We start from the raw sequence: 27,874 nt of genomic DNA, 5'->3' as shown, positions 1-27,874 counted from the left end.
ACCATATATCATCCCGAGACTGTTGTTCACTGTTGTTCGTCAGTGTGTCTTTGTTGTAAGTCTGACACTGAGCCAGTGTATCAGTGTGTGTAGTCTATATGGTTTGCTGAGGGACCTTCGCCCCCCGCCCCCCAAAGTCACCCGGGTTACCCCGCGCTAATTCACCATGCACTGTAGCGGATGGGATCATCCATCAACGGTCAATAGTTAACGTCGGCTTTGTCCCGTTACCATCCATCATCAGCGCGTGCGTGCGCGCACACATACAGTGCCTGTGTGTGTTCTTTATAGGACTACCTATGACCCCTGACCCGGGCCTGTCTGGCGCGCTTTTCCAAATGCCCCCCGCCCCCGTCTCCTCCTCCTCCTCCTCACTTCCCTCTCTTCCGCCCGAACAGCGGGAGGCGAAAAGCTCAGAGGGGACGCGGCCAACCTGTGCCAATCCCACCTCTCATTTTCATCTCTTTTCTGTCCACCCCCTCGCGGGTTCACGGCGTTTTTTCCTCTGAGGTCCCGTTAAATAGATAGTCCACCGGCCGAGCCCAGAAGCTGTATCCCATTACCACCGTTTTTATTTTTATGACACAGCGCGGCGCGTACAGGAGGCTGGGGGTGAACGTATAAACACAGACACACACAACACGCACGCACGTCTACCGGCCTGGTTCTTCCTTCACACCGCGCTGACAAGCATCTATATTCTGCCATCTGTCTGTCTTGGATACATCCTCCCCGTTTTGCACTAATGACGGCTGTGTGTTTTAATGCAGTGGCTTGAGCAGAGCGGACAGGACCATCAGAGTACGGTCACTGCCCATTCAGGACCGGCGCTCGGATGAGAGTGGCAGGTCTGCTGCGCATATGCAGGCTGCAGAGGCGTGGTCAGGCCGAGGTCGCCGCCTGTAATCTGTTGGCCTGCTGGGCGTGTCCGTGTGGCAGGAGGCGTGTGCATCCATACAAAAGTACCTTTGCTTTGGGTGCCATTCGTTTGGAGCGCAGTCGCTTACAGCCTGCACTGGCACATCGATGAGAGGAGTCCTGCCACTCATCCCAGGAAGAGGCCAAAAGTATCTGGACAGAGTGGCGCCATCACACACCCAAACCAGTCTAACACCAGACAAGTGAAGCTCTGCTGACGCATAGACGCGCACCAACAGCAGCGCAAGCACCGGACCTGGACCTGACAGTTGACTTTCATTAACGCACCAAACCTCCCAGTCTAACATGGAGCGCAAAATCCCTGATTTCTCCGGAACCTGGGAGATGAAGAGCTCTGAAAACTTCGAGGAGCTCTTGAAGGCATTGAGTAAGTAATGGAGGATGCGATTTAAAAACAACCATCCTAATGTGGCAGCTGACTCATTTGTTTTTGTGTGGAGTTTCATTCATGTGCACGGTGACGGATCAGATGCAGCAGCTCTAACTGCAGCGCTCTCAGCACATTGTAGGTCAAATCTTTCTGTGTCCGTGCGCCACGCCAGGATCTCCCTCTGTGCCACATGAGTGGGGTGGGGGGTGGGAGTGTGGGGGTGGGGGGGTGGGGGGGTGGGGGGGTCTTTGTCATTCTGCAAAAGCCAGAACTGTGCTTGGCCTTTAGCCAGCCTCACCTCTCTCCTCGCCCCCTTTGGCCTCGCTAACACAATAGAGACAAACGGCGGCACATCTGTCCGTGTCACTGCCTCAGATTGTTTGAGTGTGTGTGCTTGTGTGTGTTGAAGAGGACCGTTATGACACCATACAGTGCCGGACAGTCGCATCCTTATCTGAAGTGACAGTCGGGACTGAGGACAAACACCTGCTGCTGAGATTCAGTGTTTTGTCTCAGTCTGCTCTCATCACTCCCACAACTGTAGTCTGAGGCGTCAGTCAGTGTGTGTGTGTGTGTGTGTGTGTGTGTGTGTGTGTGTGTGTGTGTGTGTGTGTGTGTGTGTGTGTGTGTGCATGCCTGTTTGTATGTCAGACCATCTGTCGTTAGTAGCTCATTCCTATTAAATGACTTGGCACACCTGGATTTCATATAATCTCTAGCTCTTGCTCTCTCTCCCACACCCACGTACATGTCATCTACTGCACACAGAGCACGGAGGTTAATAAATAGTTGTCAAATGACACTATTGTTCTGAATATAGACACATCAACACTGAGTCAGATCAGGACGTACAGCTTAGTTGTTTAAAGGTCGCATCAATTAGTGTTTAATCTCCCTGAAAAGGGGAGCGGGTTCCTTCATGTGAGTATAGAGCAAAGATACTCACTTTAAACTCCGATGGTGCAAGAGCTGTACCTCTTGGACAGACAGACAGACATACACACACACAGTCAAAGACTATCACAGCATGTGTTCCTGTAATGTCCCCCTGCCTTGATGTGACTGACAGAGGGTTGGCCTCTGGTTTAGGGGGCAGAGCGCAGCTGGACACAGCCTGTCAGCACCCACCCTCCTCCTCTCCCTGTGTCCCAAATGCTTCCTTTGCCTTCTGCTCTTTGAACTCTGACACTGACACTGACCGTCTGTCTATCTGTGTCTGTGTGAGTCCTCGTGTGGGTAGGTCTGTGTGAACTTAAGGATTTCGGTCACAGGTTTGCAAAAGTTTCTACAGGTAATTTCTGACATCTAACAACTGGCAGTTGTTTGAAAAGCTTCAGGCCGCTCTGTGGCTCCCAAATGGCCAACAGCCCAGCACTTTGCTCCTGTGTCCCAGCCAAGAGACTCGAGTTGGTTGCTGTATAGCATATGCAGGTTATCTTATTGATGGAAGAATCTAAACCTTTATCAAGATTTATCATTTTCAACAAATGTTTCTGCAAATATGATGCATTTCAGAAGGAATGGACTGTGTTTTAGTTCAGTTATATTCAAACTGTCAAGGCTAGCCTCTATGTAAATTACATGGAAATATGTATTTCATATGTATTTGATTTTAATATTTACTTTTCAAAAATTGATGGAACATTCAATTTCCATGATAACATAACCATTTACCGCTCGTCAATATTTCTCATCCATTCTAGCATTTAAAAAAAGGCGTGCGATTTTTCATCAAGTTGCATAAAACAGCAAAAAAGATAAAATGCTTATTGAACCTGGAAAAAAGCTAATGTTTGAATTTTTTGTTGCTAAGGTTCAATTATTGTTGAAAAAAGGTGGAAAAGAATTTTACTGACCACACTATGCATAATATAACAATATATCATATTTTACCAACAGGTATATGTTCAATATCTTGATGATATTTCCCTTTGAAATGTGCTGGAGAAAAAGCCTTTCATTTCAGTCTAAGTTCCCCAAAACTGCATTCTAACTCAGCATTTCAGCCCTGACTGAAAGAAATAGGACCTAAGATCCTAACCCTGCCTAATGGCGTTCTTTCACTTTACACAAAACAGTTTGCATGACATTCAATGCATATGCAGGTTATACTGTGTGTACAGTGGCCAACTTGGTGTACATACAGTGAACAGCCTGGGCATCCTGATCTACGCTGAATGACTGTGCATTTCTGAGTGCGTATATATTTACCCTTGGTGACAGGTGGGAATGTGTGAGAGGTGAGGAGTGTGAAACCCAACTCGATGGCAGATACACAGTGGGCAATGTACACACACTTCCCCTCACACTTGGACTGAGATCTTCACACACCACACACAGACCACTGCCCTCATCTGTCTGCCCCCCCCCCCATCCACACCAGTCTGCTTCTTGCTCTCTTGTCACAGAATCCTGAAAGTAATAGTAGGTAGCATTTATCAACTGAAACAAAAAGAGCATTGGCCATTTACCTCTAAAGTAATACTGTAATATCTTAACTTGGAGCTATGGGCAATTTGTGGAAAAATAGCGTTAGTTAATGCATTTGTGTGATGAGAAAGACTGTTGGGAGGGGGGTCAGGCGAGCTGGGAACACTTTGTCATATGACCTCATTGTTTCAGAGCTGAGAAATGCAAGACTGCTCTTTTTATCCCGAGTATGCAACACAACAGTGAATAAAAAGCCATGCCAGGAAAAGACACAAAAGCATAAATGTATAAAAACACACAAATGTCCTCACTGTGTTAGAGAAGTACTTTCTTGGGCCAAACCATGTAAAATTTACAAAAACACACACACAGCCCAGGGCCAGTGGTTTTGCACAGTTTGGTTCTAATAGGTTTTGTTTTTCTTGGCTGTCCTAAAAACCAATACTGTCCAGTCCCCCGCCCCCCCAAAAAAAAGACCTCTTGTAGGCGTGGATTGCTTTCATGTAAATATTCATGGATAGTATTTATTATATATGGTGAAAGTGTTTAGTACTGTATTGTGTATATCATCCTTTATATGAGCTCCACATCTCTTCTTATTCAGCCTTTTATCTCCTTTTCTTTTAGATGTGAATATGATGCTGCGCAAGATTGCAGTGAAGGCAGCCTCCAAGCCATTAGTGGAAATAACACAGGACAACGAGACTCTATCTATTAAAACCTCAACTACAGTCCGCACCACCCACATCACCTTCACTGTGGGCGAGGAGTTCAATGAGACCACAGTGGATGGACGTCCCTGCCGGGTACACATCACATGGACACAGACCTTTTCCTAAATGTCCTCTCAGTTCTACTGTCTCTGTGCACGGACAGACAGACAGACAGACAGACAGACAGACAGACAGACAGACGGGTATGGAGAGGGAGCTGTCCAGATGATAATCTGTTTAATTTGGACTGATAGTATATCTTTACCCCACCTTGTCTCTGAAGGCCAATCATGCTACATCACGCTCTTTCACACTCTTTACGACCCCTTTCAACTTCCCATCTACCTCTCAATCCCCCTTCTTGCCCTTCCTGCCCTCTGTCCCTCCCTTATTCTCCATGTGGCTCTCCCTTCATTCACATAGATGGCCTCTGTTTGGCTGTCTCCAAAGCAAACACATGCAGCCAGCGAGTGCTTTGCTGTACCAACAATGAGCGCATCGCAAGTTATCACCTCTGTGATCGCCCTGTTCCACCTTGTTTTCTCTCCTCCAATAGCCACTACCTCAGTATTCCCTCCACTCTCCGAATGAAACCATATTCAAATGATTTATGCATCCAACAATTACCATGTCTCTTTTTCCTTCTTCAGAGTTTTCCACGTTGGGAAACAGACAGTAAGATCAGCTGTGAGCAGACTCTGCAGAAAGGAGAGGGGCCCAAGACATCCTGGACACGTGAGATCACCAATGAAGGGAAACTGATCCTGGTAAAGACCACAAACTATCCACTACCACAAAGTTAATACACATATTACACAAAATGTATTTACAAGTCTTAACTTGAAATCACAAAATCTGACTGTGCAAGCAGCATCTATGGTAAACTTCCATGTCACTAATATTATTAGTGCTGTTTTGAGCAAGGATTGATGAGCTGCCCACCCAGACCTATAGTTAAACGGCAACCCCACCCAGTTGAGACTTCAGGTTAACTGAAACAACCCTGAGTCTATTGGTAAACCAGTCCAACCTGGGGAACCAGCGATCCTACACACATCTTTCAAGTTAACTGTATTTCAATTGAGCAAACTGTAAACAGAGCATGTGAGGAGCTATGCATGCTTGAGGGTATAAGTCTCATGATGTTTGTCGTAAAAAAATTTGTCACAGATTATGTTGGTCTTAACCTCAGGAAACATAAGAATTAGCTTAGTTATATTAAATGGTTGTTCTTAACTCTTAATTTTAATTGAATGTGGTATAACCATCTTTTCTGCAGTGCATGCTAACATCAATATTCTGCTCCGTGTCTTTTTCCAGACCATGAGAGCTGATGATGTGATTTGCACCAGAGTTTACGTACGTCAATGAACAAGAGCACTTTTCTCTTTCCAGCACTCCTCTACTGCATCACTACTCCAATTTATCAAGGCAGTGCTTGGGGAAAGCCGTCTTTTTATTCCAGTATCTCTGTTAGGTTCACTACACAAGTGTTGTCATTGTGTCTAGTTGGTCACATATCTAAACAATAGTCTTATGAATTATCTGCTTTTCCAGCTCACTCAAATATGACCCGCTGGGTTTTAAACAGGAAAATGTATGTTGCATTCTATGCTTGAAAGGGAAGCTCATATAGTTGGCATTGTATTGCTCTGTGTGTGTGTGTGTGTGTGTGTGTGTGTGTGTGTGTGTGTGTGTGTGTGTGTGTGTGCGTGTGTGTTTCTGCGCGTGGACGCATTAGAGGTGTGAGACTATATTTGTAGATGTGTAAACCAATCTATGAGCTCTCCCATTTTCAGGTCAGTTTTGAAATGCCCCTCCTCTCTGTTCCTTTAGCCCTGCTCCCCAACTTTAACCTTTTGTATCTCATGATGACATTTTGTATTTATTACTACACTAACGTCTGATACATTACTGCTAAGGTTTTTACTTTGTCTTTACTTTTATAAGAAATGTAATCATAGGAATCAACACTTTCTATGGGAAAACAATAAAGCATGATATTCACTCAGCTTGACATCAACTTGTGGCTGTCCACTACTTGCAACCATTGAGGTTTAATAGTGCATATACTTTATGGTTTGTGAGCGTAACTGCAGAATATGTGCACATTAGACAGCTCCTTCTTATTTTAGGCTTTCTGTCAGCTGTCTGCAACTAGAATAACTTGTCTGTCCCCTCCCTACCAGCCTCCCTCTCCATTTTTCTGTTTACCCATCCCTGCCTTCCTCACTCTGTCAATCATCTCTGTGCCACATGCCCTCACTCCTCTTCTATCACTTTAAGTGTAGAAGATGTTTCCAATTCATTTTTTGTGTCAATCTGCTGACTTTAATTATAGATATCTAAAGCAATGCCACTATTATAGGCTCTGCTTGGTTTAATTTCATTCTCACTTGACAGTTTGGTTGAGCTTAACAGTTTGACATTTAAAGAAACATCCTTTTTTCAAGAGCAGTTATATCATTCAATCAATATTTTCATTGACTTCTAGACAAGAAACTGAGTAACTGTATGGCATCTGTTGCTATGGTAACCAAACAAGTTGGTGAGACAAATAGAGACAAATAGAGGTCATCTAGGACCTTTTTGGGTCAGACAGTAACCTGTCTGACCCAAGACAGTAACCTGTCTGACCAATCACCAAATGGTCAGAGACTGAGGAACAGTGGGCGTGTCCCCAACAGCAGGAAATGCCAACTGGATTACAGGTTAAAGGTGATTGACAGCAGATGTACTTAACGAGGAGAGGGCTGTTAAGGAAACTGAAAATAAAAATAAAGGGCTGGGGAGAAAGATGGATGACCTGGGGTTCTCATACGCATACACATGTACATACAATTACACAACAAGTAAAAACTAGACAATGCTTTGGTTCTAAGACAGGAATTCAGAGATGCTAAAGCTTTTTTTCCCCCCAAAAAATATATTTTTTCACTGCTTACCCTGCAGCTGTGTGTAGTTACAGTGTGACCCCAATAAAGTATCCTCCTCTGCCTCCTGCCCTAATAAAAGGGGTAAATAACTACCCCTCCCGCTCTGTTTATTACCCCCTGGGGCAGTAAAAGGCAGCTGTCTCGCCCCTTTCAAAATGCCTGGCCTGCACCGGACCCTGTTTGGGGTGGGTGGGTAGGGGGGTATACACACCAAACTAAACACACAAATTCTGGGAAGTCTTCACACATACAATGAAATACTCACACTGTACATCCAAAATGTGATCAAACAAACAGCATGGTGTATAGATACTTGTTCAACAACTAGCATTATGGGAATTATTAAAAAAAATAAGAACAAACTGAGCACATCACTGCTGCTTAACATCCTGACAGCACTGTTACTATTGTGACTACTGTATATTGTTAGCTATAGGAAGATGTAACAAGACACAAGACATATATATATATATTTTTTTTTTTTTAAATCAATCACTACAACTACAAATCACTAATGCATCTCCTCCATCAAGATTCAATAGAAATGGGATATACTTTACCAAAAGCAGTGAGCAGAATATAAACCAAGCATTTGTGAGAGCAGATTGGTTTAGGTGCCCCGCAGCCATGGCTGAGTAAGGGTGCAATTTGAAGACTTGCCGGTGGGAGTGGAGTGTGTGTACTTGTCTGCATTCTTGAGCATTTGTCACAAAAGGCAAAATGGGTGATTTGTGATCTGGTTGAAGCAATTATTACCATGAGGGTAACATACATTCTGAGTTAGATAGTAAAGAAGTGGGAGGCCAAGCAACAAAAATGCCCTGCAGGTGGCATGGTGGGAGAGCATGACAGTCAGTTGTTGTGCACACAGATGCATAGTCACAGGGAGAGCATGCATGTGACAATGTGATGACAGGTGGATGTCATTAAAACACCCTCACATACTGTACTGTCTGTGTTTGGGATATTGATTTACACTCAAACACACCTGAAAACCTGCTCAACAGATACACACAACAGTAATACACAATTCACAGTGGTAATAGTGCACCAATCTCGTGTGTCAAAAACAATTAGACCACCCAGGAACCTTTGAGGTCTCTCGTAAAACATTGGTCACGAATAGTAAACAACAGGGCATACCACTCTTACATAATTACAGTTTGAATGTTAATCGGAAAAAGTAGAGAAAATACATTACAGAAACCACACTGGCCTTTCTGACATCACATAGACCAACAAGCAGATTTCACATTTGAATTTTCTTCTTTCTGTCTGAAATTAGAGTTAATAATGCATGAGAGAGTGGAGAAGGCATGCAGTCAAGGCTGGGTTTGGCACCTTATCCCACTAAACCATGCAGGACACTGAAATCAACAACCTCCTCTTTAATGTCTGGGCAGAGGATCTTTCCATCAGCTCCTTCATGCCACGTGGAGAGACTGAGTCAGAAAATATGTGAGTTAGGGAGGAAAGTTTTCTACTAACTTATTTAATGTTCATTCTCCTGATTCACTTAAAAAACTAACAACACACACACAAAAAAAAAACAAAAACAAAAACAGGCTCATATATGTAATTTGCCTAGATACACATCGGTCTTCATCTCAGGGGAGAACTAGTATCACTAGTTTGGCATGAAAACCATCATCCTCCTCCTAACCTTAGCACAATGGTATTACAGTATAGTTGAGGTAGGTTGAAGTCTTTGTGGAGATGAAGAATATTACATCTGATAACAGACCTGAAACACTGACCTTTCAATACACAGATGGAAGAATCTGTCTGGTGACGGAATTTGAGCAAGGCTCACAATGTGACTATATTGCTCCAAAAAACATGAGACAATTCAGAAATTAAACCATCAGGATGTTGGTGTTATACTGGACTATTTTTTTTTTGTAGCATTTCTATTTTTCTGACGTTGTGCCAAAATTGTTGCATTAGATAATTAAAGCGTTCCGTACAAAGTCCCATCGGAGCGTAGACTGAAGGCAGTTTTCTCACCATATCTAACTTCAGCTCAGTGTGTGTTTGACACTTGGCCTTGAAGGCTGAAACATACATTACCTAACACTGGTTAGACTAGCAACATTAATAATTCAATAATAATATTGCAACACAGATTTCTCCTTTACAGCCGCAACAGTATGCCTGCAATTGATCACTTAATGTCTAACTTCAAGATGAGCATTGATGTCCTTCTCTAACAGCACACTTTGTCCAGGGATTTACTCTATAATACAACAATATTTAATACATATATGTAAGTGACCTTTCGTAATATGACAAGCATACAATATGAGATAAGCAGAGAAGGTGAGAGTAAGAAGGAAGATGCCGAAGAGGATCATCAAGCATTACAGGATGATCACCTGTCATTACTCTGTGACTCATTCCTTTTGCAGACAGACAGACAGACAGACAGACTCAGGAGCACATACATGCCATTTCCCTTTCACCCAAGACTTCTTGTATTCATCCATCCTCAACAGCTACTGGGATTATGGGTCAGTTGACGCTTTACTTTGAAGAACCTTAAGATGAGTGTACTCAATCCATTTAGTTTCAAGTGATCCCTGAGAGTCTCGAGGGATTCAGAAAGTCTAAAGGAGGAAAAAATTAAAGTATCCTCCTCTGCCTCCTGAACTTAAAAGGAAAGGTAATAGCTGGAGTTAGATTAGTGTTGCTTTTGCGAAGCCTGCATCTGATTACTGCACATGAGGTTTAGTTTGTCACCCTGTCTCTCTGTTTTCCTCTTTCTTCCTCTCCCTCCCTCCCTCCCTCACCTTTTCCGTCTCTTTCCTCTTTTGACCAATTCCAGACGGCAGCAAAACCAGAACATACCGGAGACCAGCATGTCATAGCTGGATAGAGTGTTGCACTGGCTGAGCTGTGCCGTGGTGCCATTTGATTAGTTGCAGGGGACTGTGATTTTAGTAGAGACTGGAAGAAACACACCTTATAAAAAAAAGAAAAAAAAAGAAGAAAAACCCTCTTGACTGCAAGCACAACAGATGTGTGTCCGAAAGAGCACTCTTAAACGGCTACCCACAAGTAGCCTCACTGTCAGTGTGAGAGAAGAAGGAAAGTGCACATTTTCACAAGAAATATCACTGCAGTGCACTGTTCAAGCTCAGCACACTGACAGAAGATGATCATATTACTCACTAAAGTAAAATGTTGGAACAACTCCTGCCAAACGCCACAGGAGGGACGTCTCAGGTGCACCTAGTGACAGATAGAAAACAGGCTTGTCTACAAAACACTACATTGTCACTACCACTTATCTTATCCACAAATCATTTCAACTGTACTGTACTGATAATATTTAACACACTGGTGTTATGGTTTCCTCCTGCTCTCCACCTATCCGCCTATGCAGCCAAGCTCTATGTGTGATGTTGATTTACTGATCATCAAGCAGGCAAAATATCCCAAGGACATGCCAACTAATGCAGTGCGCCCCGTGGACATTCCTTTTACTCCCCAACTTGTCGTGCGAGTTTCAAAGGAAAAAGTGGACATTGAGTTTTAGATACCACTGAATAATGGCAACATCCAATCTCTGCCAATGCTACTGTTTGATAGAGCTGGTATGCGTATTCAGGTCTTCCAAATACATGACCCATATTAAAACAACATGCAAAATCAGGAGAAATCATCAAACATGCATCAGAGACCTAAAATAAAAAACTAAAATTATTTTCAACCTTTAACCAATACTCAACTACAGTTAATGAAAGCCTTAAAGGGTATCTAGTCAGTAATAAACTGTTGCTGTGTTGTTACAGCAGCATAACTGAGAATTACATTTTATGACTGATGTTAATGGGCTTCCACATAACTCCCATTGGTATGAAACAGTCTGAGGATGTGTGTGCGTGTCTGTAAGTTTTGTCTGTATGTGTGTTTTGGCTCACACACAGGTTCCACCTCAATGCAGGAATCTGTGGTTGTGTACAGTGAGATCTGGTTGTGTGTAAGAGAGCACATAAGATTTTACATAGAGCTGCCAGTCAGCATGGCTGACTGGCAGCTACAGTCAAGCTATAGTTACACACACCTGCCAAAAAATAATATGGGTTGCTTTAAATATAAAAAGATAAAAAAGTCTTAGTGCATTACTCCTCAAATCATAGCAGTTGTTTATATTAGCAACAGACACAAAAGATTAGCTGTGGCTGTGATAAACTGCAAAAAGATCCAACCGACACAAGATGGTGAAAGAAAAAGAGGGAGGCAATAATAGCAAGGACACTGATGTAGACCAATGTCAATGAAGCAGTAACTGTAAGACAAATTATTTAGGGACCAAGGTCAATTATACAGTAATAATCATCTTTTCCCCCCACTGGGCTCATAAATTAACAGTAATGAAGTTCCTCTAAGATGTGTTGGCCACTTACAACTGTACTCTCCAAACTCATTGCACTCATTCCTGCCTTGAATCCATCACCACATGAAGTGCCTTGACTGGGACAACTGATTTACAAGAGAGAAAAAAAAAAATACATTTAGCTATATTATCACAAATGTGAAAGAAGACGTGACATTAAATGAATATGGCATGGTCCATTCATCACAAACTAGCCTTGGATGATGCCATTATCTGTAAAAGTAGCTGGTCCAATATTCAAGCACACTGGAGGTCATGTAGGCAGACTTGGAAAAATCATTAGTTGAAACACAGCAGCACCAAGTGGTGATGATTGGAAATTGTTTCAGGACTAGAACTTGACCTTCACATGAATTCAAAAAATGTTCTATACTTCAGGTCATTTTTTACCTTTTGTATCCAGAGTTATCTTAGAAAAGTACTCCCAATACACAACATTGTATATCATATTAAAAATTAAGATACTGCCAGCAGCTGACTAACTTATGTCATCACAAGACATACTTGCCTCCATGGGGAAAAATTGCAGCATAAACAACGCATTTCATCACACCATCACAAAGTTTTAAGGTAAAACACAATAGATGAAAATAAATGAATGAACTTCTGGGAACTATATAAATACATTTGATTTGATACAAACTGGTGATAGCTGGTGTTGACCAATAAACAGCAGCTTCAGGTAGAAGAAACAGACAGAACAGTGGCAGGGGTGGTAATCTGAGAAGTCTGGAGTGTGACCCCCCCCAAAAGGGAGAACATCTCCAGTAGATTCCCAGAAACAACATCTATCTCAGACCTCAGTTCAGACCTAGGAATGAGGAATATCACAATGTGATTTCAGCCATTTGGGAATGGTTGCCTTTGCTTTTTATTTTAACTAAAATAGTTGAAAAAAATAGATTTTTTGTTGGAGCTAGTAACAACCAAAATCGTGTTTGTTTGATGCAAACTTTACTTATGGGGAAAACTATTTGTGGGCCAGTTTCTGAAGCACCACAATGCTTACAGTGCCAACAATGCCAAGCAGTCACCTTTACCACCCCCCACCAACCCCAAAAAAGCATCACATGCAATATATTTCATAAATTGTGCAGCCCTAACTCAACCATGTTGGACACCTTGCAGCAAAGTTGGCTGTTCAGACCAGACGGTCGGACATCAGCATCCTGTGCATTAAATGTCCACTAAAAGGCTTGACGAGGGTTTTGTCTGAATATAAATACAGGGTAGGGGGTGATGCTGGCTTTCTCATATTTCTCTTTGGAATCAACAACAACACAGAAGCGTATTTCCCTGCACGTTAAGAAAATGAGCTCGATAAAGAGGTTTCATTCAGCCATCTTCCTACACAGCTGCTCCCTGCGTGACGGTTTCTGGGCCACCAGGAGGCAGAAAGGTCCCAAACACCCACACAGCCACAACCATCCAGTCTTCTTATAAAAACCCAGAGCAAAGTAAGTCCAACAGGCCCGGAGGATTGGCTCTCCCTCAGCCAAGTGTCAAGATAAATATCCCAGCTGTTCCACATTAATCAGCTGTCACTCACCTCGGTGCTTGACAAGCAGCATCCAGTTAGCTCGGTAGCTTTGACTGCCCGCATCGGAACCGGAGCTTCGGGGTCCATTTGGCACGAGATGAATTCAAAGTAACGAGGAATCATTTTTAAATGATGGCACACCTAAAGAAAGTCCGCCTGGTAAAAAAGAATATGAGGGGTGTTTGGAGTTTTAAATCCAACTATCACCGACGGAAGCATGGTCGCTCTCAAAACCTGCGCCAAATCCAAGATGGAGTCGGCCTTCTTCCTCGCTGCTGAGCAGTAACGGCCGTTGTGTTAACCGATTCGGCCCCCCCCAAGTTCCTGTTCCCCTTTACGGCGATTTACTGCTGATTCGTGCGTAGCTGCTATGTTACCGTGCGTACTTAAGGAAGAAACGCAAATAGAAACACAGCTGGGTGTACGGAAAGCGAAATGGAACAAGCCAATGTGTAGGTTTCTGGTATGGTATTTATGATATAACAAAATAAATTGAGAATGCATTTGTTCGGCCATTCATTGTCAGCTAGCCTAGCTGTGGGAGAGTTAAGTTAAGTAAACCTCACTGCCGGATCATTTGGACTGCTAGCTAACTGGTTAGCATGCTCGACTGACGAATCGATGACATTATTTTTGACGTATAACGTTACTATTGCTCACCATTTATTTGGAAACGGGCGGAGCGCCTGCGAATGACATATTTCTGCTGCTTGGAAACACCCACCGGATAGTGTCCGTATTTTTCATAATTCACGAACTCGTTGAACACAAGTTTTTCCCTTTTCCCATAATGAACATACACTCACATGACAAACGCTCATCCTGGCCGCCCGAATGTATCAACTTTGCGCCCTTTGGGAAACTGGGTTGGGAATTAGATTATGTCCTGGGTTAGTTCCAAGTAAGTGCACGATTTATACGAAAGTCAATGATCCATTCACTGAACACTTTAAGATATTTTTTCCCGAAAGCCTACACATGATCTGTTATCTCTTGCACGACATGCCCATGAAATAGGCTATAGGGCTACATAATTGTCATTGTGATGCTCAACCAGTTAAACTGTAGCATATACACAAAAAAAATCAGCAAGAATTAATTTAAAAATGATAATTAATAAATAAATAATAAATCAACAGGCGTGGACTCGGAGCTAAGAAGAAGAGGTCACGTGGGGTGCAGGAGCCAATCCCAGCTCCCGCTGGGTGATGACGTCATCACGGTTGGGTCAGGTGACGTAAATGTGGAATGGTGAAATAGCGCAAATGCGTGGGGCAACGCAAGCAGCGCTGTGGCGCAGTGGTAACGCTGCCGACCCGCACCTAGGCGGGAAGGGATCGGTTCCCGGCTAGGGTAGGTGATGTAAATGTATGTATATGTATGCTGTAATGTAACCCCGGGGTTAAGTGATGTAATGACTGTAAATATCTGTAAATGTAATAAGTGATGTATTTGTAATGTAAATGTAATGTTGAATATGTATGTATGTAAAGGTTCGATTCCCGGTGTGGGCACCTGAACGTGTCTACGGAGTTAATTGGTTACGAGTATTGGACTGGGCTAATGCAGATACGGCGCCCCCCCCAGGACCTAGGCCGAACCAGACCAGACGGGTGACGGCACCCCTCCAGGAACGGACCGCGACCAGATGGGAGACAGGACGCAGGACCGCAGACTAGACCAGTAAAAGAGTGGGGATCACCCACAGATGATCTAAAAATACTATTTTATTGAAAGATTTAGCATATTTCACTTACATAAGCTCTTGTTTTCTTCTTCCTAATTGTAACCCCCCCACACCCCCAACAAATGGTTTGGCCACCGAGCCTTCGCTAAGCCCCGCCCCCCTTGGTTACTGTTGCTACGCTAGCCTGTTTTCAGTTGTCAGTAGGAAAATGTCCAGTCAGCATCAGTCTGGTGATCAGAAAGGAAAAGAAAGAAGAATAAGAAAATAAAGGAGGATTAAGAAAATTTCTATACAAATATTTTTTGTGGTGACGGTGAATTTGGGACGTAGAGCAAGGTAAGAAACAGGGCCGTTAGCTTGTAATGTAAGCTAACTGGCCAGCTCTAATGCTAACGTCCATTAGCCTAGCTTGTATTAAAGCCCGACACAAAACGTTATCTTTGACAGAAACAGCCGAGTTTGGTAGCTCCATCAGAATGGAAGACACGGAGAGGAGAGGCCTCCAGCTGCAGTCAGGTAACAGAGAAAGTGACATGGGGGCAGAGGAGTTTATTTAACTTGTTGGCTTTATTTCCGCACAAAGACCGCAAATTTAGAAGAAGTACAACTCAGACACAACACACACAAGGACCGGGACATTACTCGTTGTTAATGTTTTGTGTGTGTGTGTGTGTGTGTGTGTGTGGCAGACAGACCTGTATTCTGTGATGAGGAGTTGGACCGTGTTTTTGTCAGTGATGTCCACAGAAGACATCCAAACTCTGGCTACAAGCTAATGATTGTTCCAGGTAATAATACACGATGTATAATGAAGAATGGGCCGATCGTTATGGAGAAATAATCCAGGTAGGATGAGGATTATACATCGTGGCCATATTCCTAACTGGAACACGTACAGACATGGCCTTCCCGCACGTTAATATAGCACCTACGCACGACTCAGCAGTAAATCAGCGTAAAGGGGAACAGGAACTTGGGGGGGAACCGAATCGGTTAACGCACCGGTCAGTAGCCCTTCCAGGTACACATTACACCGACGTTAGCCTGAAAAGGCAATATTTTAACATTGACGTTATGGTCGTCCTTTTAACGCGACAGACTCATAAGTCCTCATAGTTCTGGCACGAGAGTAGAGTTAAATCTAGTCATAACAGCGATGATATGCCCCTCAGCCAAAAGGTTCCGGGTTTGATTCCCGGGGCTGCGGCCTTTTTGTGTGCGGAAGTAGCGTCATCTCCCTGTCCGACGGTCCAAGGTAAATTATTTCCCACAGACACTGATATGAATATGAACGTGAACATTTGTTGTGTACTTGTGCCACCGTCTGCAGAGGGAGAGGGGATAGAAAGGCCTGAGAGTGGCGCCCAAGAGCTTCACCTGAACATCCCTCCAGCTTTACGGCCAGTTTTCCCCATTTATCACACTCATGTGGAGCAGCCCAGGTCCTTCTCGTAAGGTGATACACGTCACTGCGTTTTTCACTTTCTATTCGTTTTATTAACACGACGTTATTTTGTACGTACCAACAATAATTGTTTGCAGATTTGTCTTTGTTTTTTCATCTGAATTAATGTCTTCCCTCTATGTGGGCATTATTCCTATGTGTTGGATTCATAGATCTTCTTTACATCAACCATTTCGACTTTTTAAAGCAGAGACGCACAGATGGTAATTAAAATTAACAATAACTCTTCAGCAGGGATTGTTTTCTGCAGCTTTTAATTATGTGATTAGTTACAATCGAAATGTTTAACAAGTCAGTCGACCCCTGTCAGGAAAATGGATCTCAAGACATACAATAACTGAGTGACTTGGGTCAAGCGTTCAGCCTTTTAGTTTCTCGTGTCTTTCATGAAATTGGAAGAATCAAATCAATGTGTTTTCTGACACAATTTATGAAGGCCTCAAAAGATGTAATTAATTATTTTTTTAAATGAATAATAAATAATTAGGATTAATTAACAAGTAAACTTCTAGTTGCCAAGTTTGCATGACACTTGCTTTATGTTTTTGGAAACAGAGCCGGATAACAAAATGGATGTTGAAAATAAACACACAGTTACTTCTAATGGTAGTTATTGGGGTTTCTTAAAAAGTGAGTTACATGGAACATGAACAGCCTGGCAAACTCGATGTATTTATGAAGCATTAATGCAGCAGTTCATTACAACGTCAAAACAACCCCTGAATTGGCCCCAAAGAGCTGGATTATATTAACGGAGCTGGAGATCTTATTCACGAAGTTTATCAAGAAAATAACTGGGCAGTCAGAAAGAGCCTCTGATAGAAATCTGGAGTGTGTTTGAAAAAGAAAGAAAGAAAGAGAGAGAGAAAGATGTGGTTTGAGGTTTTGTCAATGTGAACCAGTTGCTCAGAGCGGAGTCTGGCGGATGGAGGAGGACGGATGGAGGGGAGGGGAGCTCTGAGGATAAATGCGTCCTTTCATTTCAAAGTGAGAGAAATCCGTTACTGGAGGCGCATTTTCGACAATAAGAGTTTAGAAGTTAATTTATGAAAACCACCGGTCGGGATTATGGACAAAAAGTAATGAGAGGAACCGCACATAAAGACTTTCTTCCGACTTGAGGCTTGATGGACGCAGTTTGGGTCCACAGGGGAGCCTGATCTTCAGAGACGCGGTCCGGCCGGCTGTTTGTGAAAGTGTTCCACGTTAGTAATGGTTTAACGAGGCTGAACTGCGACCTCTTGTTTGATGGGACAGGTGCCGTGATAAACATGGGTCACCGAGGTGTCAGCTAAGTTATTTGCTTTATTCTGAGCAAAATCTCAGACGCCAGAATCCCCACCAACCCGGTGTGGTGGCATCTAGAAAAAAAAAAAAAAAAAACAACTCACAGGAGCGCAAATAATTACGGAAACGAAGTCTCCTGTCCAAAGGCCACGGGCTTTTTTTTATTATAACTATTATTATATTATATGTTATTATTATTATTATATTTTGTTTAGTTTTGTTGTTGTTTTTTAACGCTTCAGCCCTGAAGTGAGCCTCACACACGCACAGCAGACATGCCACTGCAGCACCGTTTGACAGGATTTTACTCATCTCCTGGGGAAAGAGAGAGCTGAAAGAGCGCGTGTGTGCGTGTTTGTGCGTGTATGTGGTGGACGCAAATGTACTTAGTTTCCACCAGCTCAGGGGAGACCACTTTGTAAACAGAAGAAAAAAGGAAGAAAAACAGAAGAAAGAGACTGTTTTCATTCTCATTCATAAATGGAGTTGCATAAATACCTGTTGTGGCTGGAGTTCATCCTCCTTTGCAAAGGTAAGAACTATTTTCAGGTCTGTTTTATTAGTAATATCGGTGACTGTTCCCAATTTTGCATTTAAAAAATCTGAAATTATTCGTACATTAATAGATAGTTATTTGAATCGGAACAGAATGGCAAATAAGTCAGTGTTCTGAAAGCACCTTAAACTTTTGACTCAAAAGCCAAACTCCCGTTCATGATTGATGCTTTGCTTCCTGCCAAGTTGCACTCCTGTCCTCCAGTGCTGTCTAATTGGGCGATATGGTCATTAACCTCCACAATTTTCTTCTTTAAGACAGCATATGTGAATTATACTCACACATGCCTCCCTGAATCCCATAGAGCTTGATTCTGTGTGACTGTTGAGATTGATTTTGAAGACATTCCTACCATGACTGCAGTACAGCAGAGAAGCAAATGAAAAAATATGGCCTTGCTCCATTTGCTAAACAGATCAAACATAGTTTCACATGGGACAAACAAAGTGATGTTTCTGGGTTCAAAGTCTGATCCTTCAGTAAATCTATCAGTAATAGCCATACTGGGGCGGCATTTCATTTGTTTAGAGTTCTTCACCTACCAGAAGGTATATGGAGCCACCAGAGATATTTGCAGGCATCCTTTGCAAAAAAAAATAACAACTTCATCTCTTACTCCTGACACTCCTGACCCTGGCAGCTTTGTAACGTGACCTCACAGGCAGACATTTCCATGTCTTAGAGCATATCTATGACTTGTCCATAAGACATATATGCCATAAGACTATTCTCATTGAAATATGAAGATCAGCTCCTCTCTGCCACTCATGTTCAATGAGGTAGAGCCGCCTCTCACACCTCATTGAGCCATTCCTGCGCACAATGAAGAAAAAGACCATTGTTGTCTACCAATCCTACATGTTTATGCAGCTGATAAGCAGTTATTGAACTGCTGCAGTATACCATGCAACCATTATGCTAAATTAGATCAACAAGATAAGACATGTTTTTCAGTTGATCTATAGATTTAAATGCTGGCATTTGTGCCAAATTTTACTCAGACCTGATTATCAAGAGGCCACTTTTCTTGCTATGTGAAAAGTGCTTCTAATTCAGAAGCAGAATAATTAATAAGGAATGCTTAGAGCAAACAGGTTATTCTTACCACACAGGCACACACACACACACACACACACACCTTCCTATTTATACATACCAGCAGAGCAGCTAAATGTTGCCTGTGGTATGGTTTTACACATCACCCTCCATTAGCTGTTTAAATCATGCATATACAGGGCAATTTTCACTTTTTACCACCTAGCTATACTTTAGTTTGAACTTTAGCTTATGTTAGTGTAGTTTGCGTATCTGTTCATGTGTTTGTGTGTGATGTTTTTAGCTTGTGCATGTGTCATACAGGAGCATGTAGTTGAGGGAGTGTGTGTGCAATTTTAATGGTTTCAGCAGAGCTCTCCTGATGTGGCCAGCAGGCATCCCATGTCTGTTGCATTCTGTTATGCTTTCTTTAGATGTTGAACACAGGTGTGTGTGTGTGTGTGTGTGTGTGTGCGCGCGCGCGCTTTTTTCTGTGAGTGTTCAACTCCGTTTCAATGGTCATTCAAAAATTCTTACTATTATTCTCACAGCTATTTCCTTATGTTTTTTTACTCCCATATTTGCTGACTTTTATTCCTATACTCCCCCTCTTCCTCTTCTTCCACCCCCATTCCCCACGAGAGGGTGACAGAGATGAGAACAGAACAGATTTGAGATAATGGAGAGAAAATCTGTGAAATAAGGAAGATGTGAAAGGGGGTGGGCGGGTTCATGGGAAAAGTCCTGAGCAAGTTCAATATAGATGATAAAAACAGACAATCAAACACACATCTTCCAGACAGGTATTTTAAGTCCATCCATCTGTTTTTACACCACTTATTTGTGTAAGATCAAAGGGGTAACAGGTCAGCAGTCCATAACAGGGCCAACGTACAGAGACATGCAGAGACAAATACCTTTTTATGCTCACACTTAATGCCTTTCATTAAAACAACACAGATCAATGTCTTTGCTTGCAAAGGGTGTTAGAAAATACTGCTGCTGTGTCTCTATAGTGTCTCCAAACATTGTAGTGTTCAGTTTCTCTTCATAAATACAGACACTTATACAGTACAAGTTGTACATTTAGGAAAGTGTGTCCAAAATTTTGACACACAAACGTTTTCTACCATGTGCATTGAGCAGTAGTTGTGCCCAGAGCTGAATATGTGGTTGAGGGAATCTGGACTCACTTTGGCTTGAAAAATGTTTGCCACTAGTTGTCATGGCGATGGGTGGTCAGACGGCTTGTGGTATAGTTTCATATATAAACCTCAATGAAAACAAAACCAGAGGAGGGTGGAAAGGAAAGGACAGAGAAAACAGGGAATGATGGTACTGTTTTCTGGGAGTCTGAGGGGTTGGCAAGGCAGAGGGGGCCTTGTGGTAGAGTTACAAAGTGTGTCTGTGTGTGTTAGAGGAGAGAGTAAAAAAGGGGGCAATTTAAGCTTTATGAGATAATCAGTGGACTCAGAGAATCAAGGAGAAAATCAGCAGCAGGGCTGTTATCAGAGGCTTGGTTTGTTGTGGAAAGAAATTGGAATTGGAGAGGGTGGAGGATGTCGCCACAAGAAAAGAATAAGAGAATAAGAGGGAGTAGGCATTTTTAGTCACTCTAGCAATGACACACCGGGAGATTTTGTCTTAGGTAATTATTGTATTGTTGGCTCTACATATTTCCTTTGGTGACATGTATGAACCATCAGGGTAGAATCAGTGAAATTACATTCACTGTCACTGAGGGGTTCAGATGTTGACATATTAGAAGCTCAAACAGATGTGCAAGATGAACAGAAACAAGTCCACAGACATTCTAGTGGCTCTGTGTGAATATTTAGGCACAGAGGTGCAAAATGCTGATGTTGGCATTCTACTACTCTGATACTAATCAGATATAATATTTATCACTTTCACCATCTTGGCTTGGCATATTCACATGATTGAACAGGATATTTTAACACTGAACTCAAAGTACTGCTGAAGCTGAGGTTTTTTCATTTTAAGATGTGTGGTGATAGACCACAGAACTGAACTGATTCAAATTTTGTCCACATTGTGAACTTAAAACGATTTATGAGCTGAAGATGGATGTGTGCACCAGACCCATAACAATATATCTAGTAGGTGTTGAGACATTGAATCTATTTATAAAACATCATCAAACAAATCACATTCACACGAACACAGCAGAATAAATGCAGTGGGGGAAAAGCCAGTTGTTTTGATGTTGTTAAGGACTATAGCCTGAGGCCTTTCTGTGCTCTGCAGTCACTCTGGTCTCTTCCCACAGCTATAGGAGTGTATTAGATAACAACTGCTTTCTCAATCTCGGACATCATCATTTTGGGAATTCAGATGATTGTAAAACATTTAGTGGCAATCAATGTGATAGCTGTTGAGGTGTTTCAGTCAAGCCCAACTGAGAAGTCAACATTATCCTGAGAACCAATTGAATTGCCAAAAGCCCACATCTATGTAGCTGTGGATGTCCAGTGAGTAAATCTGGGAACAATAAAAAGCAGAAATCTGATAGAAAAAGCCATCACATTACAGTAAAAACATCTGTAGGAAGGAGCAAGTGAACGACCAAATCGAAGAAATTATAGTATGTGCATGTAGGAGGAGAAATGGGAAAGAAATAGTGAACATATCCAGTTTCTTGCTAAAAACCACGTGGAATCCCCCTCTGATTGGCTTGGCTGAGGTAACTGTGTGTCAGTGTGTAGTTCTGGGAAGCATCTGCATACAAGTATGTGAGTAGCTGGTGTGCAATCACAGCAGCAGTTTTCTGGTCTTGTTCCTCGTCCTGGACTATTTTTCTGAATGAACACACATGAACACAATGAGAGTTACTGTAAGCCAGAACACTGCTAAATTAAAAGTAAACTCAAATGATACACAGAGGGTGAAATTCTATCAAGAACTTCATGGTGTTTCTGCGATGGCTTTACACAGAAGGAATTGGTAATTTATACCAAATGGTTTTATGGTCAAATATTGCAAACTCTGCTCTCCCCTTTCAGTGAGAATAAACAAATAATATTTCCCAGCATTATATAAAGAGAGGTTTTGGGTGATGCGGGGAACAAACAGCCTTGGCATGATGGCATTTAAATTAAGTAATATGTGCCTTTGATGACTCTGTGTCTGGTAATTGAACACAACCAAAACAACATTGGGCACATGGGACCTCTTGTGTTTTTAAATTTTTTTTATTTATTTTTCTAGTTGTACCAACATTATGATATTACATGTGACTGGGCTTTGGAGGTGCTGAATTTTGTTGAACAGAAAAAAAACTGCAGTTTCCCCATGTTACAGATCTATATAGCTAATTAATATGTAGCTGATTGGCTGCTGGCTGTAGCTTCATAATTACCCATCATGCATTGAATAACAATAGTTTATTGGTTCATGTATAAAAACCAAGAACAACATAAGATGAAGGCAAAGCCACCATGGAAGTTGATGATTGAAGTATAATATATTGGACAAGGGTTGTGCGACTTGTGTAACGTTGCCAAGAAATTCTTGGAGCTACTAAACTTGTATAAAATGTATTTAGAAATGTGAAGTCAAACTTTAATTCATACCGGCTTGTATTTTATTGAATACCAACCGTTCATTCACGCTGTTACTTGATACTCCTAGTTGGAAACATTTACTTGATGTACATGTACATAACTGGTCACTTTGAAAAAAATAAGGAGTGTGTCTTTCATTTTCCTTGTTATAACTTGTTTTCATGCATCAGTTTGCACCTAAATGTTCTCACATGAGTGCAGTCTGACAACCATCTTGCTGGTCTCTGTGTCTTCTGTCTCCCTCAACTTTCCCTCTATGCATGAAGGGCAGGTTTGTGTGTCATAACAGGGGCCTTACTATGCTCCATGGTTTTTCTAACCCACACCCTACTCTGCTTTGCCTTTTCTGTTCTCTCCCTTCTCCTCTCCCTCACTCCCCTCAGACTGAACTCTCTTTTTCCTCGGAGGTTGCTTTTGGTTACTGTTTATCCACGATTTCAACCCCCTCCTCTTCTAGTCTCCAATGCCAGGAGGAAAATAATAATTCCTGCATTCAGTTTACAGTTCCATGTTTTGCATTTTTTCATCCACTGAAATTGCTTCTGAAGTGATGCATATGTTAGAACTAAGTTAGAAATTTTTGGAAATCAAATTTTTATGTTTTTCTTCCTGTGCATGAGGTAAGAAGAATCAAACCATTCATGCCGATACACAAACCTCAAGTTATTAAAAAGTATTGTGACACATAAAAATGCATTTAAATACAATGAAAGTCCCAGAGTAATAGAGTAAATTCTTTTTATTATTTTTACGAGAATGAAGTCCATCTAAGGGAATACCTGTTGAAAAACCTATCTCTGTTTGCTATCTATGTTACAATATTTTATATTATGTCTTTCAGAGCTGTGTCAGTGTTTCAACATAGATGTAAAGCATCCACGCATCTTCACCGGTCCAGAGGATGCTCTGTTTGGCTTTTCAGTTTTGCAGCATGAAGTGGATGGAGAGAAGTCGTAAGTATACAGGGAACTGTTTGAGTTGGACAGAGAGACGGTGGAAAATAAACAAGGAGAGTAAAACACAAATAATTAAGTTGTCATGATTCTGACACGAGAGGGATTCACGCAGATTTTTTGGTTACTATGGTAACAAGGTATGTCATTATGTGTTTAAGAATGCTGGTTGGTGCTCCCTGGGATGGGCCCCCCAACAACAGGAAAGGCGACGTGTACAAGTGTATTGTGGGAGGGGAGAAGAACTCAAACTGCCAGAAAGTAAATCTAGGTGAGAGAAACAAATAAGAAAAAATTACAGCTAGTTTCCATATGTCTCCTCATGGTAAACTGGGCTGTCTGTCTGTCTCAGGTGAGACTGCGCTTCAGAACGTTTCCAAAAACCTGAGGAACTCTCACTTGGGAATGACCCTGACTCCAGACTCACCTGACGGCTTCCTGGTATGTAGCCTAAATGCTCAGAAGCAAGGATTTCTGTTTTTGCTACCTGGGGAGAAAGAAAGGACGTTCAGATTGTTTGTAAAAATTTCAACCATTTAAACTTTAATTTTATTTTGCTCTATATGATGCCGGCAGCATGGCATGTTGCCCCACAATAAGAAGGTTGCGGGTTCTGTTCCCCGGCCTGGGGCCTTTCTATGTGGAGTTTACATATTCCCCCTGTGCCTGCATGGGCTTCCTCCGGCTATTCCAGCTTCCTCTCAACTCTGAATAGTCTGTAGGTCTGAGTATGAGCGTGAGACGTTGTTGGTCTCTGTCTGTCTCTGCAAGCGCAGAGTATGCCCTGGACAGGTTGCTGTTTCAGGGCATACTCTGTGCTCGCCCAGTGTGAGCTGGGATTCGCTACAGCACTCCCTGCAACGGATGTGAGGAAGTGGTAGAAGATGAATGAATGAATCTATACCATGCACAATTCACTGATTGCCCCACTGGCAAAAAAAGAAAAGAAAACAGGAAAAAAAAGCGATGAAACAAGATCAGCCCAAATTATATATATATATATAATCTTTAATCCACACATAATGATTACTAATGATTGCTAATTATCTAAATTATAAACAAATGGATAAATCATTTAATAGTCAATAATTAATAGTTGTAGTTCATAGAGTATGGCCTAAACTCCATCATCAGGCTGTGCGTATATCTACATATATATGTTACGCAGTTGTGCTTGCATGCCAGTATGTGTTGAGTTTATGCTGCTGCTCCGGGTGTGTAGTTGTGCACAGTTCATGAATGGGAGCCAGCAAAGCCCACTTAAGTGTGTGTGTGTGTCTGTGTGTCTTAACTCCAGTGGTCAGGTCTATAACAGGATTGGAATGCATCTCCAGCCCTTTGTTAATGACAGACCTACAAAAAGCCATAGCACCTCTTTTGCTTCTCTCCATCTTCCTCCTTTTCTGTCATCCCCATCTTCATCCCTTCTTCCTTGCCTGTCAGTGTCTCTGAGGGGAAACCCATCCATAATGACAGGGCAAGTAAAACTGCGATTTTTCTCTTTCTCTCATTCTACCTCAATTCACTCCACTTTTGGTCTTTAGTCTCTTATAGCTGCATGCGTGAGTTTCTCTTTTATCGCCTCTCTCCACGCTCTCCCCTTACTCTTCCCTCTTAGTATGAAAACATGGCATGCTTTGAGGGCAGACATTTTGGAAATGTGACACCCACAACCCCACACTCACCCTCTTGGATTTAGCACAATCAGATTTAAATTGTTCTCCTGTCGAGTGTTCCAGCTCTGTGAAACCACTCATGACAACCGTGACTGCCAACATGTCAACAATAGTCTCTCCGCCTCTCCCTCATTTTTCTGTGACCCAAACCACACTATTGTAGTTCTTCCATGACTTATTCCTTCTAATGACTTGTTTTCTTTGTGTTTCCTGACTACCCTCATTCAGTCTTTTTTTCTGTGTTTATTTTTGGGTTCCCACTGACATATGTTTACGTGTCAAACCCTTTGATGGCAGTTAACCACAAACACACCTTGAGAGTGGAACACAAATACTTAAATGTGTTAACTGCTCAAACTGACTGTAAATGCTACTGAACTTGCTTCACCTGTGAAACAGATGCTCTTGTGTGTATCTCTTATTGTGTCTATGTGTTGCTTGGCAGGCATGTGCCCCTCTGTGGTCTCAGGAGTGTGGTACGTCTATGTTCAGCACTGGTATCTGTGCTTCTGTCAGCAATGACCTAAAACCAAGGGAAGCCATCGCTCCAACAGCACAAAGTAACCACATATTTGCTTGCACATGCATGCACACACACTGACATAGTTAAAAATGCTGGACTGACATGCTTTAGCTAGCTAACCAAATATTTTAAAATCCTCACATGTGGCAGGGTGCTCCACATACATGGACATTGTGATTGTGCTGGATGGCTCCAATAGTATCTACCCCTGGTACGAGGTCCAGAACTTCCTTAGTAACATCCTCAGCAAGTTCCACATCAGCTCAGACCAGATGCAGGTAAAAATGCAAATTGACACTTGTTTGCACTGTATAAATCTATAAATATTAGTTACATCTGTAATGGAAACTTGTAGACTTGTAAATCTTTAGAACCCCAATAGCTACTACCCAGAACATTAAAACAAGCAAGTCCCTTGAGTCAAAACACGCACAGTGTGACAGATATAAAGAACCAGTTTTAGCAATTATACCCAGAATGAATTGCACTAGTAATGTAAGGAGACACAAGCCATTTTGAGGGTGAAGAGGAATGGTGGCTGGCAGGGGGGAATCTGGGGACATCATTCCAAGCCAAAGAATGAGCAAAAGGGGGTTTGGGGGAATAAAGTGTAGCAGGCAATGTGAGGTGAAGAGGAAATTCCTCTGGTTTTTGAATAAATTCAAGAATTCCCCAAGTGCACTGTTTGCTTTAAGAACGGGATTGGTATTTAAAGAGATAGTTCACTCAACATGAATCTTCAGATGTTGCTTTCCACAAATATGTGCTAGCACAGCCATGAACATGTGGCATTGTTGAAATGCTTGTGTGTGTGTGTGTGTGTATTCAGGTTGGTATACTGCAGTATGGTGAGGTAGCAGTCCATGAATGGTCTCTGAGAGATTACCAGACCACACAGGAGGTGGTAGAGGCTGCCAAGAACATCAGCCGTCAGGAGGGAAGAGAGACACGCACTGCATATGCCATCCACATGGCCTGGTAGGATTGTCAGTCACCATAACTTTGGTCTTACTGGCCAATTCTTTTCATATTAGAACATACTGTAAAGTTAGCTGGCCAACTGGAAACTGCCTGGCTGTTTGGCGTCACATTTTTTTGGGTTTTCTCAAAATATATGTCAATGTAATTTGTAGTTATAATGATAATCAGGTTCTTCTTTTCTAATTACATGCTTGGTGTAAATCCGTCTGACTGCTATTGATTTATGGTTTACCAAGCTATCAGAAGAAGTGGATTCAATGTCATGACACACTATCTTCATTAATATTTTGGTAACACCAATATTTTAGCCAGCACGACTATGTGCCATGTGAAGGGAGTAACTTGTAGTAACAAACTCATACATACATCTTTCAGTTTACTGTTTTGGTTTTATTTTACGATTTTGGTTCAGTTTGACTTCTTTCATGAAACTCACTTCCAGCCATAGCAGGTAGCTGTTATCATAAAAAAATCGGACAAACCTATTGTACGCTACCTGCCCAGCAATAAACAGCAAACATAGTGATAGTGGAGCATTAAATCAGCTAAAGTTACACCATTAACTAAGGTCCCATAAAATATATCAATAATCTATTCTAACTGGCGGTAACAAACACATGTGATCAGAGCACCTCAACCAACTAAAACTTTACATTTTCTTCAGGTGTATCTGTAATATCAAATAATAGTAACATATATATGATATTACCATTTAATTTTTTTATATTAATGACTAGTAATTTTTACAGTATACGATAATACCTTTGTATCCAAGTAACTTGTTATAGTTTGTGCCCCTT

General features: G+C 42.0%; 2 protein-coding genes across 3 annotated transcripts in view; both read left to right on the top strand.

Annotated features, from left to right (window-relative positions):
* Nucleotides 1-989: 989 nt before the first annotated feature.
* crabp2a (cellular retinoic acid binding protein 2, a) lies at nt 990-19,821 on the top strand. Of its 2 annotated transcripts, XR_003840831.1 has the most exons (5): nt 990-1,306; nt 4,367-4,545; nt 5,103-5,219; nt 5,773-6,160; nt 19,805-19,821. XR_003840831.1 is itself a non-coding variant. In XM_029503592.1 (4 exons), exons 1-4 carry the CDS (start codon nt 1,225-1,227, stop codon nt 5,821-5,823), a joined length of 429 nt encoding a protein of 142 aa, XP_029359452.1. In that variant the 5' UTR covers nt 990-1,224; the 3' UTR covers nt 5,824-6,471. The 2 variants fall into 2 exon arrangements, 1 of the variants encoding a protein (XP_029359452.1); XM_029503592.1 differs by lacking the exon at nt 19,805-19,821 and having other exon boundaries at nt 5,773-6,471.
* Nucleotides 17,409-27,874, top strand: part of itga10 (integrin, alpha 10) — a 23,704-nt gene continuing 13,238 nt past the window's right edge. The window contains exons 1-7 of the mRNA XM_029503590.1: nt 17,409-18,298; nt 23,783-23,894; nt 24,056-24,165; nt 24,247-24,335; nt 26,016-26,130; nt 26,244-26,371; nt 26,923-27,071. Coding sequence (XP_029359450.1) covers nt 18,247-18,298; nt 23,783-23,894; nt 24,056-24,165; nt 24,247-24,335; nt 26,016-26,130; nt 26,244-26,371; nt 26,923-27,071 — 755 coding nt within the window. The 5' untranslated portion in view covers nt 17,409-18,246. The remainder of the gene's footprint in view (nt 18,299-23,782; nt 23,895-24,055; nt 24,166-24,246; nt 24,336-26,015; nt 26,131-26,243; nt 26,372-26,922; nt 27,072-27,874) is intronic.

This window comes from Echeneis naucrates, chromosome 6 (genome assembly GCF_900963305.1).
Source record: "Echeneis naucrates chromosome 6, fEcheNa1.1, whole genome shotgun sequence".
Classification (NCBI taxonomy): domain Eukaryota; kingdom Metazoa; phylum Chordata; class Actinopteri; order Carangiformes; family Echeneidae; genus Echeneis; species Echeneis naucrates.
This window is presented reverse-complemented; position numbering and strand designations above follow the sequence as displayed.